The following is a 17,500-nucleotide window of genomic DNA, read 5'->3' as shown; positions in this document are numbered from 1 at the left end:
CTTTTCGGTGCATTTCTACGTCTTCTTTGGACCCAACATATCCATACCACCCGACAGGGCGGCAGTGTTTGCTATAAATCTGATGCCCGTCTTGGACAGCGGAGGGGTCCTCAACATGGAGCTTAAACTCAACCTGGTGAGTCTTGGCATCAAAGCTTACGGCACTTTGTTGCTGTGAAATCTGAAGCCTGCTTTATACCTTTTCGTGCGCCTTTGTCGCACGGTTGAATAGTGGAACTGCTACAGCAGAGCGGGTATTTTCGGGACATCGTCATCGTACACCAGTATACATTAAGCATGACCAATCACTGAGAGTTTGATTGATCAAATTCAAGAAGCATCTCTCTTCTATACAGTATGGCGATTGGCTGAGCGGTCACCATTTGGCATGCATCTGTGGGTGCTCAGACAGCAGGGAGCCCAGTAGATGAAGAACTTAACTGCAGACTTAATCAGCAAGTTTTACAACTCAATAGAAAGCAAACGAGGTAGAAGGGGTAGCATGAAAATAATACTACCAAGTTTTGATTGTTGATATTGCTATTATTTTACCATGTGTGGGGGAATACAGTTGACTTCATTCATTGCAATGCATTCTGTGCATACAATAAGACTCTTAAGTTCAAGGTAATGTATACGTTATTACAAATCCTTGTTTCTGTGGCCGTATATATATATTATAGTAGTGTATACTGTAGGATCAATGGCATAGATTATTCAGAGAGTGTCCTGCTGTATTGGGGTGCAATGTCCCGCTAGTGTGACAAGAACAACCAGTATGCTATGTTCTTTAACAAGCCTGCAGGGTTTGGGGAGACGGAAACTGGGGCTCCTTCTTTGTATCACATCAAGCTGTCCTTGCAAGAGGAATGCATATAGAGCTCTCCTACTGCAATAATAGTTTGCTGCAAATGCATGTTGCAGTTGAGTTATTATTTGACTCTCTTTTGGTACTTGATCGCTCAAAGTTTTGTTAGAGTCAGGCCAACGCTGCTTGTGTACTATAATTCATCCTCGCACTGCACAGTGCTGCAGCTATGCTTGTTTATGTGGCAGCTGTTTTATGACAGGATGACATCCATTGTGTGTACAGCAGTGGGTTTGTTTATTTCAAACAGAACCATGGACTTCCACATTGTGAAGAAAAAATATCTCTTTGACTAAGCGACAGCAAAGGAGACGCTTGCCAAATCTGCCTTTGTCTCAAATTTGGCAACATAATTGAGGTGGGTTGAAGAATAGTCAGATTTGACTCGTTTTAGTGTCCATGTCCTGTTTCATAGCATACTGATTTTGGTGCGTACTTTTTGTATCAATGAGTGGACCATTGAGCTGTTGATGGTGATTCAGGCCACAGTAGTCAATGACATCACTTGGCATCATGATAATTATGTCCTGTCTGTCTCAGTCCTTTTCATGAAGTAAACCGTAAAGTACGGTAATAGTTTCATGACTATGAGCAGAAATCCTAATGTTATTTTTCAAAGTGCATTGAGCCACAGTGCGTTTGTAGCTGGAGATGAAGAATTCTGTTGAACTGGAGTCAGTGATTTTTTTTTTTTTAAGATATTTTTTTTGCGGCTTACGCCTTTTATTGATTTTTGAAGGGACAGACAGTAGGCTGACAGGAAACGGGAGAGAGATGGGGGGATGACATGCAGTAAAGGCCGTGTCGGGTCCGGGAGTCGAACCCGCGGCACACTGCGACTGGATTACCAGTCCGGTGCCCAGACCGTTACGCTACGGCCTGGGCCTGGAGTCAGTGATTTTGACTCAATGGAGGGCTTTCTTGTTTGGTATGTGCATTACCTTGAACATAACTGTGTGTCGTGTGCCTTTAGTGCTGAATATTAAATTGGTTCGAAACAAATGGTGTAAAAGCCTGGCTTATAAATAATGCTTTACAAAGCACATTAATTCAAAGGACATTTTTTGTTACAAACACCCTCACCTGCCTACGGCTGTATTGCAGCTCATTGGGTGCAGGCTAAGAAGGCTTAGAAGACCACCTGAACATGTTTTGAAAGCATAGTAAAAATTTATAATCGGTTCTAACGATAACAGTGCAGAGGCACTTACTGTACGCATGCTGTGGCAGAGTGATGTCTTTTTTTGGATCGTTGTTGGTTCGTTTCCTGGTTCGACCCTAGAATGTGAGCAAAGAAAAGAGGCAACACCAGTTGAGACTAATGGTGTCAGTTCTTCACAGTGACTTGGACAATTTTGTTTTTGCCAACTTGTTCTGTCAACACCATTTGCTCCTGGGCATGAAGCCCTGTAGCTTACAAAAGCGCACCTTGTGCTTACAAAATTCCAATAATCTTTGAACAAATGTCAATGTTTTGATGTTTTTGCAATGAAGTCAAAGCAGGAGGCTTTCATTTTGAATGTGGTCCACAACTATGATTGTTTATAATCTCTGAATCAATTTAGAAGTGCCTCTTGAGTATTGACTGGAGAAATTCCTGTACATTTTGTGAAGAAGAAGGAAGAAGAAGAAGAAGAAGAAGAAGAAGAAGAAGAAGAAGGGGGGAAAAAAGATAGGAGAGAATTCAATCTGGTGTTCTTTAACATTTGACCAAGCTATAGTATATCATTTCAGTTTGTGAATAATTGGTGGTCCATTGCTGCAGCTTTTAGCATTGTTAAACATAAATTATACTGTAGTACCAAAACCATTTTTCAGGAGAAGTTTATGCAAATTCTACATCCCACTACTGTTCCAACTTCCAAGTGGACTGCTTGGTCCAGTGTGCATTTCTTCCTGGTATGCGTATGACACAGAGAGGGTGAGGTTATTGCAGATGTTTCAACATGTGTACTTTACAATACGTCTATGTGCATAATGTTCATCCAAATGTACCCCATATCTAATGGATACAGGGTTTTACCGCATGGAACCCGTGGTGATGAAAGGAGATGCTATTTATTGTCAGCCTACCACTAAATAATGGGGGACAGAGTGGCATTCTGAGTCCGACACACCGCCATTCCGACTACGTGGCGATTAGGTTTAGGGACAGGGTTAATGCCGCGAGTCGGAATGGTGGTGCGTTGGAATAGCGGCCTTCGGAATGCTGGGGTATAACTGTCTGCACTGTAGAGACAGACAGACAGACAGACAGACAGACAGACAGACAGACAGACAGACAGACAGACAGCAATTTCTCCAATGCGAGTTACCGAAATGTAATTCGCAGACACACTTTAGACCTACAGTTACTTTTGCAGAGGTTCATAATATTGTGATCAAAATGCAATCTGACATGCTGTTCCCTGCTTCTGCATCTTAAAAGATGCAGCAGTGCAGTTTGGTATTTGGCACAAAGGGAGGGGGAGGGAAATACAAGATCAGGACAATAGTGCCCACTGTATCTATGACATCATTCTGTACTACAGAAATATGGGGTGACGTAAAAAAACAAAACGATGTGTGGTTTGTTCCACTAGATGGTGCAATGTGTGAATTTCTTCAAATGTACAAGAAGTTACAATAGGGCAATATTTTCACGATTTTAAACAAGAAAACACGCTGACAATGAGAAACGATATGTTGTCAGCAGAATAACCCTGGAAAAAAAATCCGCTGGGCAAGCAGATAATGCAGTACTTCACGCCGCATTTCTGGCTTAATACAAGAGAAAAATGTGTACACATTATTATCATTACTGGACTGACAAACTTCATAATTTCCATTCTTTTTACAGTCTTTCTGTATGTGTTCTATTTTATGTACTGTGGCCTTGCAAACGGAATTTCTCTTAGTTGGAACAATCAATGTCACTGTATCACGTAACTTGCAAATTCCATGGCAATTTGTGTGACAATTGCTTCTTTTAAATGTCGTGGAGTGGCAGCTAGCTTGGTGGCAATTTAGCTGTTGAATGAATCCCATACACTAAAGTTCTAAACATGAACGCTCTGCTGCACCCAATCCTTGCCTGCTGAGAGTGTGACTGAATAATTCCAATGTGGACGGATTGCTGAATTTACTAACTGTCAAGTTGCTAGTTGCTGGTGCTAGTGATCTTAGAGAATTTATAAATATTTTTTGCCTGCATGCACTGTCTACAGTACTCCCTCCTTTTACATGACTGACACTTCATGTCATCGATTTTACCAACCAAGTTCCACAGGCATATATGCCAATTTGTCTAATTTAATCCCTAGCCTTTCTTCTCACTTGAACCCTAACATTTGGCAAAAGAATAGCCACTCTACAAGTTTACAACGCGTGGCGACGCTCTGTGAGCTTCTAGATTGGCTATTTTGAAAGAAAATAAATTGCTGTTGATGGTAAGACATTTTAAAGCTCACTATCACTCAGAGTCGAAGGGATTTGAGACCTAGGGAAATGCCACCTATAGATACCGTAAGTGTCGACCAGACTCGCCAAAAGAGCATCACATGCATGAAGGCTGGATGGATGTTTGATGTTGACGTGTGCATTTCCTCCTGCAGTCGACAGTCAAAGGAGCCAACGTCACAGTGTTCGGCTGCCTGAACCATGGGATGCCTCTGTTCCTGCGTGATAATTCTTCACTGAAATGTGAATCAGGTATGTCAACCTTGAGGCACAGTCTTGTTACGCCAGTGCAAAATAAGAAAGGGGAGCAGGATTTGGTGGTGGGGGGGGGGGGGGGGGGGGGGGAGTAATAATGGAGTCTGCAATCGAGTTATAAATGTGAGATTTTCTTTTTTTTCTTATTACAAATGTTGTTATCGGGTACTTTAGGTGTGGCTTTTCCTTAGCCTTTCTAACCGTGCTTTTATTGCTTTTTTATTATTACGTTTTATTATTTTTATTATTACTTTTATGCTTTTGTTTCACGGCACATAAAGTGATTCAATACCTAAGAACCATACAGTAAAGTACATTATTTAATAAAATTAAAGGAGCATTTATAGCAACATGACACCTCTTTTTATCTTCCATTAACTGCTAGAACTCAGCACCTGGCCGTGTTCCAATTACATTATAATTGACGTTTATGGGAAAACTACATATTTACAGTCCAATTATACCAAATTGCTTCATCCAGAAATTAGTGTGAAATCAATCCCTGAAATGATTGCAGAGGAGGCTGGTGGTTGTTTATTATACATGTTGTTTTCATCCATTAGCATTTCTGACACTGTAGTAATAAGATAAGAACGTTCTCTTTGCTCTCACTTTCAGAGTCAGGTGCCGGTTTCCTCCTCTCAGTGAACGCCTCCTCCAACATCACCAAGCTGAGAATTCCTTACCCACAAACGGGCACCTGGTACCTCAGCCTGCGCTCTCTTTGTGCCAAAGAACATGGGTGAGAGCTGCAATGCCAATGCTGATTCTGGTGTAGCCAGTGGTAGACACATCATTACATTTTTTGTGTGTATTCATGTTTAATTACTTCACTAGATTCTTTCAATCGTATTCGGCATTAGGAATCAATAGAACGCAATAATAAAGCATTCATGGCCACTATTTGAGAGATGCAGCCAGCCTTCTGCATTCTGCCTGTTTGATTTCTAGCTGTTTCCTTGGGAATATGTTATTAGCTGTTGTAGGCTACAGCGTGGGAATTGCATAATTCTGATGTAGACTTTGACTTGCTTTAAAAAATACTTTTCATGCCTAAGGTCACACATTCAACAAAATTATTCTGTAGTCATTCAGCACTGGAACAGAGTAGGTGAAGTTGTCAAAATTAAGCTTTCACTGAGATATACGCTTTTATAGTTCTGTACGTGGTTTATGGAGGGATGAACCTGCCATATCTAAAAGCCAATAAATGAACTGAAGAAAACTTGAATAGGATCAAATCACGTGAATCTGTCTTTTTAATTGAATCTTTATAACAGATGGTGTGACACAGGACTTCATCCTCACATGATGACAGAGCTCAAGCCTGAATAATTTATTGCGTGCCTGTGTTGCGCATCAAATATAGCAGATCTACAAACTCACAAGCGTTGCATTACAGAGGTCTGGAAAGCATGTAGCAGATGTTCGCGTTTCTCACATCTTAACCATGTCTTTGATTCCCATTCTTTTACACATGCTAATATCAAGACTTGTCAAATGGGAATGAGGCAGTAATTTTTTTTTATTGCAATTAAAAAGACTGACATAATTCTCAAAAAAGGAAAAAAATCCATGTACCACTTAAAGTTTGCGCTCTGAGACAAAATAATTAAAACTCACATACTGTACACATACTGTACTGCAGGCTAAATGAAAGAGTTACACATTTTCTGTGGATATACTGTAGGCATAGAAGCTAATACATCGTCACTCTCGACGATGGATTGGGTGAAATGTGAAATATGGTTACTTTTCATGAAATGGAAGAAAGATCTGTGTGTGTGTGTGTGTGTGTGTGTGTGTGTGTGTGTGTGTGTGTGTGTGTGTGTGTGTGTGTGTGTGCGTGTGCGTGTGCGTGTGCGTGTGCGTGTGCGTGTGCGCGTGCGTGTTCGTGTGCGTGTGCGAGAGAGAGAGACGGGCTGGTTAGAGGTTGTTCTTTGTTCAGCTACGTTCATCACAAAATTCATACTGAGCATGATTCTGCTCCACCTAATCCATTCTAATGCCCTCCAAAAGGAAAAAAATAAGCTCACTTCTGATTTGTGACCGCCGGTACTGGTCTGGAACTGAAATACGTTCCTTGTCCTGTACTAAACTCTGTACATTTACACGTTCCAGTGGAACACCTCACAAATGTCCTCCTCATGTGATGTTTCCAGATTTGAGGCCTGCACCAACGTTACAGCGGAGGTGTACCTGCGCTCCTACCTGACTCCATGCATCAACGACTGCGGGACGTATGGCCAATGCAAGCTTCTACGCACTAACAACTACCTTTATGCTGCCTGTGAATGTAAAGCAGGTGAGAAAAGCCATTTACAACACACAGTGGTTTATAGTAAAACACAGTATGTATTATGTAATATTGCAAGCTGTGTGATGTGATTTTATCGACCTGTGGACGATCCTGAGAAGCGTCCAGTCTTCATGTGACAACATCAAGTTGTCAAAGAAGTGAATAACAGCTTAAAGAGACGTTGTCTGTTCTCGTAGGAAGAGAGTAACACCTCTGCTGACATTTTGGTGATCATCTGGTGATTACATTGGAAGATCCAAGCTCATAATAAATAAAAGGAATGTTGAGTTAACCTTATTCATTCTTGGCTGGCAAAATACCTACGTATGTACATATCGTAGGGATATAAACCATATGGGGCATGCACTGAATTCATATCAGAAGGACGAGAAGGTAGTCTAAGGTAGCAAAGAGATCACTCCTGTGATCTCTTTGCTGTCAATTTTCTTGTCAGCATTACTGTCACACAAAAGCACCAATTCACTTACTTGAGAAAGCTGCTTACTGATCAAACAAAAACACAATTTTGAAGACTTAAGTGGCAAATTACGTGCATAATTATGTTGCCCATTCCATACTTTAGAGCTTATATATATATTTTTTTTTTATGTATTTATTGAGTGGTATATAATTATAGACATGCACAGGCAGATGAATGAGACAAGCTGACATTTGCCAGATTTAGACATTGTGAGTCCATTATGTGCTCCGCTGCTCCGCAGACCGCTGAGTCAGGGAGTGCTGTTATTATCTTCCATATAAATCTTTTTGATAAGACCATAAAGCATGTCCTTAATTATGTTCCCGCTTTCAATAAAAGATGAGCCTATGAAACCAAACAAACCCATGTCCTCAGAGGGTTTAGAAAAGAAAGAAAATCCTCTCTTTGATCTGCCTTTATTAAATCCACTTTGTTGTCAGTCTGATTTCATTGTCATATTTAGGGATGTGGGGTTGGTTGGCCAGCTTTATCTGTTGTAATCATGTGCCTGTGCATAACACCTCATCTACACAGGCAAGGAGCGAGCGTTCCGACTGCGATATTGCACAGAAAACTGTCCTGATATGGAACGTCGGCCATTGCGTTGCGACGTAGCCTGAACCGATCAAATAATAAATAGTAGCGTGTAGATCTCAACCAATAAAAGTGTTTGGGGCCGCGAAACCTCGCTCAAATAGAGACTCCGCAAGCAAATATATGAGGGGTGTACGACGTCGCTGCACACTCGCGGTATGACAGGACAGTCTCATTAAAAAACATATTCTAATGAGATTCATCGGCGCCTGCTCGCATCGCTGGCAGTGTAGTGACAACAGTCTCTGCCTCAGGGGCACAACATCTTGTACAATGAACATATTATAATATATGTCCATTGTACAAGATGTCAAGACTAGTATATTATAGTCTGACATGAAACACTCCACTCACCAGCGGACCACAAAAGTTTAGTACACTGTCTTATCCAAGTCCAGCAGACTGCTGGGCGAGCTCTGGCGCTTTGGCATGGGGGGCGCAGATCAACATATGGAATGAGTTCTGTACTGGTCATACAGTATATGGAGCGTGTCTTGAGTGTACAGGGTTTGATGAGGTCAGATCAACATAATGGAATGTCAGAACAGGTCAGCTCCAGATATGGAGATCTAAGGGTGGCAGCGGGGGCATTGTCTGGGCTGCCAGGCACGGCTGCACTAATAACTTTGGGGCAGGCCCGTCTAGAGTTTGAATGGACAGGTATCAGTCCAAAGGGAGACATCGAAGAGGACGGGTGGATGGGGAAGGATCAACATATGGAATGTCAGAACAGGTCAGCTCCATATATGGAGATCTAAGGGTTTGAGTTTTGAGGTGAGATGTAGAGTTGCTGGCCAATATTGATGTCATCACGTGATGTCACAAGGCATGACCATATATGGGGCGTGACTGAATGCAAGATTTCATAGTTAACTGTGACCTGCGGCCGCGAAAACAGACTTGAGTTACAACTGTGCTTGGACCGCTCCCCCCCTCCCCCCCCCCCCCCCCCCCCCCATCTACACCAAATGTCTTTGCCAAAAAAAAATACGATCAACAGCACAAGCTAACGACAAGCTAATGTGAGAGTTTGTAGATCTGTTATTTTTGGAGATTGTTTCCCACAAAAAAGGAACGCGGTTATTTAACATAGGCCTATATTCATGGTAACATCAATGGCTTTATTTCAAAAGCGATATTCTCCACCCATCACACAGTCCTCAGCTCAGGGAGGGAGGAGAGAGTTACATTCATATTACCCATCTTGGTTTGCTGTGCACATGTGAAATGTTTTGACGGATCATTTTTCCTTTCTCTAGATGACAGATGTCTTTCTTTATTCCCTCCTCATGTTTTTGGACCTATACATGCTGAACATTATATTGTTATATTTGTACTGTCCAATTATGAATGGACGAGATTATGATCAAGATTGGGGATGTATTAGGTGATCTGGACATGTGCTCTCATCAGGGAGAGAGGAGAGGGAACTGTCTATAGATAAGGTCTCTAAGCACATTCCGTGGGGCAATAAATGAGCTGCATGCAACTCCAGTGGGGTTGGGTAGAGGCTATACCTTCCTGTAGAGTGTGGGGTGTTTTACAATTCTACAGAGGAAGGGGGGCTGACTCACTGATTACACACATGTTGATAGCAGGGGAGCAATGTATGAAGTAGCTTACCATTTCAATTCCTGTAATGTGTATCGATACGTGTTCTAGGGTTCACACCTAGATATTGGGTTAGCAAAACACCTGTATAATATCTAAGAGTCGACCAGTTTATGCTAGTCTGAAATAGCAGCTAGCCTTACACCACAGGAAGTGTGGTGGAAACAGAACCACCTCTCTCAGGCAGATAAGGAGCAGTCTGGGCTTTCGATTGGCTGATAACTTTGCCAGGGAGGTGTGACCCCAGTCAGGGCCTGCTGTATTCATGTGTGTAAACCAACAGTGGGGTAGATTCAAGGAGAAGATCGTGAGAGCAACAGGCGAGAGGCCAATGGTGAATATACATATTAATGTGCATTTATAATAACATGTTGTGTTGTAATGTGTTAGATTGTAACAGAGTATGTATTGTGCCTCTTGTTTGTCTCCCAAATCAGATTTAAAACCATAGAGGTAACATAGAGAAAACATAGGTAAACATGAGCATAGGTGATGCAAAGGTGGTAGTGTTGAACTAATCTAATACCAACAGCTAAGTTGTACCAGATCGAGAGAGCGAAGAATGGCTCTCAAGTGGCCGGTCTGGGCCAGCTTAGAATGTTTCAATGAGAGCTGAAATCCCAGCCGACAGATAGGATAGGAACAGGCTATTAGGCAAAGATCCGGGGTACTGTATCCACCTGTGTCAGCGGGAGGGGGAAACAAACAGTGTGTATGTATGAGTGTTTATGTGTAATAATGAGTGAATAAAACCTTATAAAAAGCATGCGTTTGTAAAGAGAAGCGATTATTGGAACATTTTAGTTCAGTCTATGCGTGTTGAATCTTAGTAAAGTCTTGCCGGTTGCTGAGTCCGTCGGATACTCGGTTAATCTCCCGAAATCCGAACAGTTTTAAATCATAGAGCACAAAAGGTGCCTATAGTTTAAAATAGAGTTCTGTTTGAACGGACGTGGCCGGTTGAAAAAACCGACCGTTCAAACAGACGTGGAGTCTTAAATCGTTGGTGCACTAAAGTGCCTAGTTTAGAACAGAGTTCTGTGTGGACGGACGTGGCCGGACAAACCGACCGTTTACACAGACGTGCAGAGTTTTAAACACGGCCCGGGCAATTTAGAACATAATATAGTCTACGACATATTACAGTTTTAATTCGTTGCGTCCGCAGTGACCACAATTTAAAACAGTTCTGTGTAAAGGACCGACCGTTTACACAGACACGAAAGGAAAGTGCCGTACGTTGGGATCAGCGTACAGAGTTTTAATTCTCGGCCCGGGCAATTTAAAACATAATATAGTCTAAGACATATTGCCGTTTTAATTTGTTGCGTCCGCAGTGACTCGATTTAAAACAGAATATAGTTAAACTACGACGGTTTGAACATATCCAGTTCTAAAACATAGGGTCACTAAAGTGCCAAGGTTTAAAATAGAATCCTGTCTACACGGACGTGGCCGGTTAAACAACCGACCGGTTAAGCAGACAGTTTTAATTCGCGCCCGGGTGATATGAAGCATAATATAGTCTTGAAACTGAGACTGTTTGGACATATTATGGTTTGACTCGCTACCGCGTTTTAAAGGACTTTAAATTGGCGGTCGCGAAAGAGACCCTAATTTAAAGTGAGAAGGTGGCGTTTGAATCGTGCCTCACAAGGAAACCACAATTAAAAGATAATTTGATTGTGGTGGGATGGTGTGACTTGATTCAAACTGAACAAGCCTGTGCGGATAACAACGCATGGGAATCGATGTCGTAGTTTTGGTGTCCACAAATTAAACAGTGCCGTGATGGCATATAGTTGATATGGGCTACCAAATGCGACACCCGATTTGGGGAAGGTATTGACAGAGAATGATGGGGTTTCTCTGCGTACAAAATAGATTTATGTGGTGAAGGTATTGACAGAGCATTATGGGGTTTCTCTGCGTACAAAATAGATCTATTTGGTGAAGGTGTTAACAGAGGGTTATGGGGTTTCTCTGCGTAGTAAATACTTATGCATATTAATTAGCATAAGGGAGTTAAAAGTGTGCTGGAGGTACGTAAAGGAGGACAACCAGCCTTGCACGGAGAAGCGAGGCCTGGTCGTGTTTAACCAACAACCCACTAGGAGTGTGGAGAAGTTGGGGCGCTGCTGCACGTTAAACGGAGCTAACGGCAGCCTAGTAGAACCGCGCCCGGTGAAAGGGAGACACAGAGCCTGTGTCCAAAACTAACCATTGTCTTTGTGAATGTATGAGAAGTCCACTAACCACTAACCCTGTCTTACTAAATCCTGTCTACCAAGAGTTAGGGGGTGAGGACGCAGGGGGTGGAAAATGGTTTCCTTATATGACCTAGAATTGGGGAGCTATGAGACTAAGTCTATTTTCTATGAAGTGACATTTAGCTTGGAAATGTCGATTGAAAGGGGCGCAGTCAGAGAAATACCTGACAAGCTAGAAGAGCTGCAATGGGTCCTGGAAAATATGATAGACATGTCCCAGACCTATTCTAGAGCTTTGGAAGACATGGAGGAGTTTGAGCTGGCTGACGGAGAGGTCAAGGAATTAGGTGCTTGCCTTGAAAAGTTCCCACAATTTAGCTTCGAGGAGGTGATGAGGGCTATTTGTGAGATAAGAGAAAGGGCCAGTGTCATAAACACAGCAGGGAGCCAGGGGGGCCTCTGTGGAGTACCTGCAGAAGGCAGGGGAGGAGATCAGCCCATGCCGGAGAAACCAGTGGGTGATGCAGTGGCGTGGAGAGCCGATGACATACAGCCAGCCACGGACGGAGTGGAGACGGTGCCTGCGGCTAGGGGCGGAGCCAGGGGTGCCTGGGAGAACCACGCAGACGGTCCACAGCCTTCAACTGAGAGGGAATGGTCGGACATCGAGGTGGGGAGGACAGAACCAGCAGGAGCAGAGCAGCTGGGGACCGGAGACGAGCCAGCGACAGACGTCGAGGGCAAGGAGACACCTCCTGTGCACAGCGCAGGAGGGCTGCCGACAACAATGGCGGAGGCGGCAGGCGGCTGTCCAGGGACGGAGGCCCTGCAGCCTACCTGCACGACCCTAATGGTCAGAGCCGCATCAGCGACGGACGTCGAGGGTGTGGCCGACAGGAGATCACACCTCATCCTCACAGTAGCGCCGTGCGGGGTGGGTGGCACAGATGCCACCAAGAATCTACGCGTTCAGCAGGCGGTGGGGGAGGTGTGTGACAGTCACACACTCATACGCCCGGGGATCGGCACCGTGGGGGGTGAAACACCTCAGAAGGCACAAGAGGCCAGTCCGGTCTTGAAGGTGGAGTGTGTTGACACAGCTAGGCCGGTCACCATGGGGGTTGGCACGGCGGGGGTGGGTAGACCAAGACTGGTACAGAAGGTTCCGGCGGGCCAACCTACAAAAGAGGAGATGACCGAAATATCGGCAGTTGCGTTCCGTGAGTTGTTAGACGCACTGTCAGATTTCTTAGGGAAGAAGAGGTTCACGCCTCCATTCCTGGTGGGTCAATTTGACAAGGAGACGGCCATGGTGCCAACGCAGTGGCTAGATAGCTTCCTCGCGGGGTTGCCAGGGGGAAAATCTAAGGCCGGAAAGATGCCTTTATTTTCCGACCGTGGTGAAAAGAAAAAGAAGGTGAAGTGGAAATGGAGGGACCCTTTTAGGAAGTCAGCTAAGGAGTAGCATGTGACTTGCCCACCATAATGACTCAGCACACACACACGCACGCGCACACTCAGACAAACAGATGTGTATAAAGAATGCTGATATAATGTTTCTTCCTCAATCTAGGGGGGGGAGGGAATGCTTTCTCAGTGTGGTGGCTGTGTGTTTAGTGTGGAGTTGTAACATAAAAAGTGGGTGCAGAGGGGGTGTACAGGAAGGGTATGGTTTTTAAGATAAGCCACTCTGGGGGGTCTGTGTCTTATTCCTCAATCAAGGAGGGGGATGTTTTAAGACATAAACCTTTGTCCGGGCAAAAGGCCATAAAACAAACGGACATAGGTGAGGACAGAGCATGTCGTCCAGGGTTTAATCCTGGCTGACATGACATGGAGCACCTCCACCAGGAGTGGAGGTGTCATAAAAAGGGGCTCTGGTGTCGCTCCAGCATCACACTATTAGACACAGAAGTGTGATTAGCTGTAACCGGATTTAATAAATAAGGGTGCGTTTGGGTACAGGAGGGAAATGTCCATGATTATCGACGCATGTAAACCTTTTATTATTTTTCCTTTGTTGATTTATGCAGTTAATGTGTTGTGTTTTATTTTAGTGTGTTGTGTTGTTTAAAGTATGTATATATTGTATAATCACTTCAGGCAGGATCCGATATTACTTAAAGTGGTGTCGGCCCAGATCAAATTAATCTGTCTGCATATGAAAATGAATCTCCATATCCATTTTCATACGCAGACGTGGGGGGTGTACTGTCCAATTATGAATGGACGAGATTATGATCAAGATTGGGGATGTATTAGGTGATCTGGACATGTGCTCTCATCAGGGAGAGAGGAGAGGGAACTGTCTATAGATAAGGTCTCTAAGCACATTCCGTGGGGCAATAAATGAGCTGCATGCAACTCCAGTGGGGTTGGGTAGAGGCTATACCTTCCTGTAGAGTGTGGGGTGTTTTACAATTCTACAGAGGAAGGGGGGCTGACTCACTGATTACACACATGTTGATAGCAGGGGAGCAATGTATGAAGTAGCTTACCATTTCAATTCCTGTAATGTGTATCGATACGTGTTCTAGGGTTCACACCTAGATATTGGGTTAGCAAAACACCTGTATAATATCTAAGAGTCGACCAGTTTATGCTAGTCTGAAATAGCAGCTAGCCTTACACCACAGGAAGTGTGGTGGAAACAGAACCACCTCTCTCAGGCAGATAAGGAGCAGTCTGGGCTTTCGATTGGCTGATAACTTTGCCAGGGAGGTGTGACCCCAGTCAGGGCCTGCTGTATTCATGTGTGTAAACCAACAGTGGGGTAGATTCAAGGAGAAGATCGTGAGAGCAACAGGCGAGAGGCCAATGGTGAATATACATATTAATGTGCATTTATAATAACATGTTGTGTTGTAATGTGTTAGATTGTAACAGAGTATGTATTGTGCCTCTTGTTTGTCTCCCAAATCAGATTTAAAACCATAGAGGTAACATAGAGAAAACATAGGTAAACATGAGCATAGGTGATGCAAAGGTGGTAGTGTTGAACTAATCTAATACCAACAGCTAAGTTGTACCAGATCGAGAGAGCGAAGAATGGCTCTCAAGTGGCCGGTCTGGGCCAGCTTAGAATGTTTCAATGAGAGCTGAAATCCCAGCCGACAGATAGGATAGGAACAGGCTATTAGGCAAAGATCCGGGGTACTGTATCCACCTGTGTCAGCGGGAGGGGGAAACAAACAGTGTGTATGTATGAGTGTTTATGTGTAATAATGAGTGAATAAAACCTTATAAAAAGCATGCGTTTGTAAAGAGAAGCGATTATTGGAACATTTTAGTTCAGTCTATGCGTGTTGAATCTTAGTAAAGTCTTGCCGGTTGCTGAGTCCGTCGGATACTCGGTTAATCTCCCGAACATCCGAACAATATTGGTGTGTGTGCGGTTTCTAGTGCATTCCTGTCAGAAGTTATCATTTTTTAAAGACGTGTCTCTCTCTCTCACACACACTCACTCACACACACACACACACACACACACACACACACACACACACACACACACACACACCATGATCGCTGATAGGGGGAACCGCAGCCATGATATATTAGCATATGCTCTCTCTAGCATCACATAGCCTATTGCCAAAAAGCAGTGAACTCTGAGTCTGATCATTGTCTAAGCAAAACGGTCACGGTGATGGAGGTTCTGCCGCTCTGCCCTGTGCCCACTTCAATGCGCTTCTGAGAATACACAGGTGGAACAAATTAACGAGTGACAGCTAACGAGCAAGCTATGCTGTCTTTTAGCTGCCTGCATGCGAGCTTGCTCATCGGCTGTTTGTTTTGCGTATAGCCACTTGACGGTGTGTGTGTGTGTGTGTTTGTGCGTGTGTGTGTGTGTGTGTGTGTGTGTGTGTGTGTGTGTGTGTGTGTGCGTGCGTGCGTCAGGCTGGGACGGCTGGGGATGCACAGACAACTCGGAGGCCTACTCCTATGGCTTCCAGCTTCTCTCCACGCTGCTCCTGTGTCTCAGTAACCTGATGTTCGTCCCGCCCGTGGCCATCGCCATCCGCAGCCACTACCTCTTGGAGGCCTCGGTCTACATCTTCACCATGTTCTTCTCCACGGTGAGTCGTGCATATACAGTACACACTGCACACTGTGAATTACTGTACTTTGTGCCGCATACTTTGAGAGTATAACCACTTGACCCATTTTGAGCGGGAACCCCTTTTTGGTGTTAGCGTTGTGTTATGCTTTGGCTATTGAAAAATAGCAGATCTACAAGGTCTGTAGGTCTGTTATTTTTTTTTAAGTCGTGAAAATGTGGCACAAATCTTTGAATATATATTTCAGAGCGAACATTTTTAACTAAAATATTGGCTTCTGGGGGGGTCCCTGGAACTACATATTTTGAGATGGGGGTCCGTGGCCCAATAGAGATAATTCTGGGGATCCTTGACATGACAAAGGTTGAGCACCACTGACATAGAAACATAGGTTTTTCAGAAAAATGTTAATATTTTTGAAGCCTTTTTTTAATTGACGTCAGTCCAAAATGGGTTAAACCCTCTACACCTAACCCATTGAGCCCCGAGACCGGATTCTACAAATGTCTTCAAAACAGTTTTCTGACAAACCTATGTTTCTCAGTGGTTCTGAAACTATTTCATGTCAAGGACCCCAAAAATGATATGCAATTGGCCGCCAACCCTGATCTGAAAACATGTTCCGTTCCAGGGACCCCCCAGAAGCAAAGATAGAGTTAAAGTTAAAAGAAATTGCTGTAAAAGAATACATATTCAAAGATTTGCCCACGTTTTCACGATTTCCCCCCCAAAAAAACGCAGATCTACAAGCCTGTAGTGTGACACTGCGTGCTGCACTATGAGCTTGCATATCTGCTATTTGTCAGTATAGCTAAAGTTTAAAATAATGCTTAAAGTGGTTAAAAGGCTAAGGTGACACAGATGCGTTCCAGGTCTGGACTGTCTACAGTACCCCAAATGTCTTTGGGGTACCCTCCCCAGAATATGGATATCACACAACAGAGGTGGCATTCGCGCAATGTCTTGTGAACTTGTAGATCTACTATTTTTGGCGCACAGCACTGTCATACTATGAAGCTAGTAACATGTAGGCTATAGCCGCTAAGCAATAGAACGTTGCAGAGGAAAAGTGCAGCAGCCTGTACCCTTAAGACATGCAGTAATGTGCTGACAGTAGGTGTGGTGCCCCGCTTCAGCAATCCATCTTTCAGAGACCTATAGCACCTTGTAAGAGGGATAGATGGCCTCCTTGCTCAGCTGATACCAACAATAAGGTGATCGACGGTCATTATTGTTACATCTTGTGTGCAGGTACATCAGAGTCAAACGTTTTTCTTTTCTTTTTTCTTTTTTGCTTCTTCCGTCATTGCAGCAACATAATTACAAAGAAAAAAGCTAATAAAAAAAGACAGTAGGCTAATATTGATAATAATATAATGGGGGATATAAAATAAATCAAACATCAACATATCGTTGCTGTCCGAAATAAACCACCTAACTCCATATTAGATTATTATTATTTTCGTAAATCAATGTTATTGAACACCCTGTATGTTGGTTAAACAAATGTTGAACCAATGGAAAGTATTAAAAAGTCCTTCTATGAATACCTCCTAACTCCATTGGATCCTCAAAATATCTGCCAAACCAGCTAACTCCAGCCATTTAGCCTCTATAAATCACTGCTATTGACCACCCTTTACGTTTAATACTTTTCATTGAACCAATGAAAAGTATTAAAAA

The 17,500-nt window shown here is 43.5% G+C and overlaps 2 protein-coding genes across 2 annotated transcripts in view; both read left to right on the top strand.

Annotated features, from left to right (window-relative positions):
* The window catches only part of tars1 (threonyl-tRNA synthetase 1), a 117,279-nt gene that overhangs the window by 39,417 nt on the left and 60,362 nt on the right, over window positions 1–17,500 (top strand). The window lies entirely within an intron of this gene.
* The window catches only part of tmem8b (transmembrane protein 8B), a gene marked incomplete at its 3' end in the record, with an annotated part of 37,149 nt that overhangs the window by 7,425 nt on the left and 12,224 nt on the right, over window positions 1–17,500 (top strand). The window contains exons 3-7 of the mRNA XM_083783214.1: window positions 1–136; window positions 4,462–4,558; window positions 5,180–5,303; window positions 6,724–6,866; window positions 15,657–15,835. The exon at window positions 1–136 is cut by the window's left edge and continues 247 nt beyond it. Of these exons, the coding sequence (XP_083639340.1) occupies window positions 1–136; window positions 4,462–4,558; window positions 5,180–5,303; window positions 6,724–6,866; window positions 15,657–15,835 (679 nt within the window). The remainder of the gene's footprint in view (window positions 137–4,461; window positions 4,559–5,179; window positions 5,304–6,723; window positions 6,867–15,656; window positions 15,836–17,500) is intronic.

The sequence above is a fragment of the Protomyctophum parallelum genome (assembly GCF_964188405.1).
Source record: "Protomyctophum parallelum genome assembly, chromosome: 15".
NCBI lineage: Eukaryota > Metazoa > Chordata > Actinopteri > Myctophiformes > Myctophidae > Protomyctophum > Protomyctophum parallelum.
The sequence above is the reverse complement of the archived record's forward strand: the minus strand, read 5'-3'. Positions and strand labels throughout refer to the sequence as shown.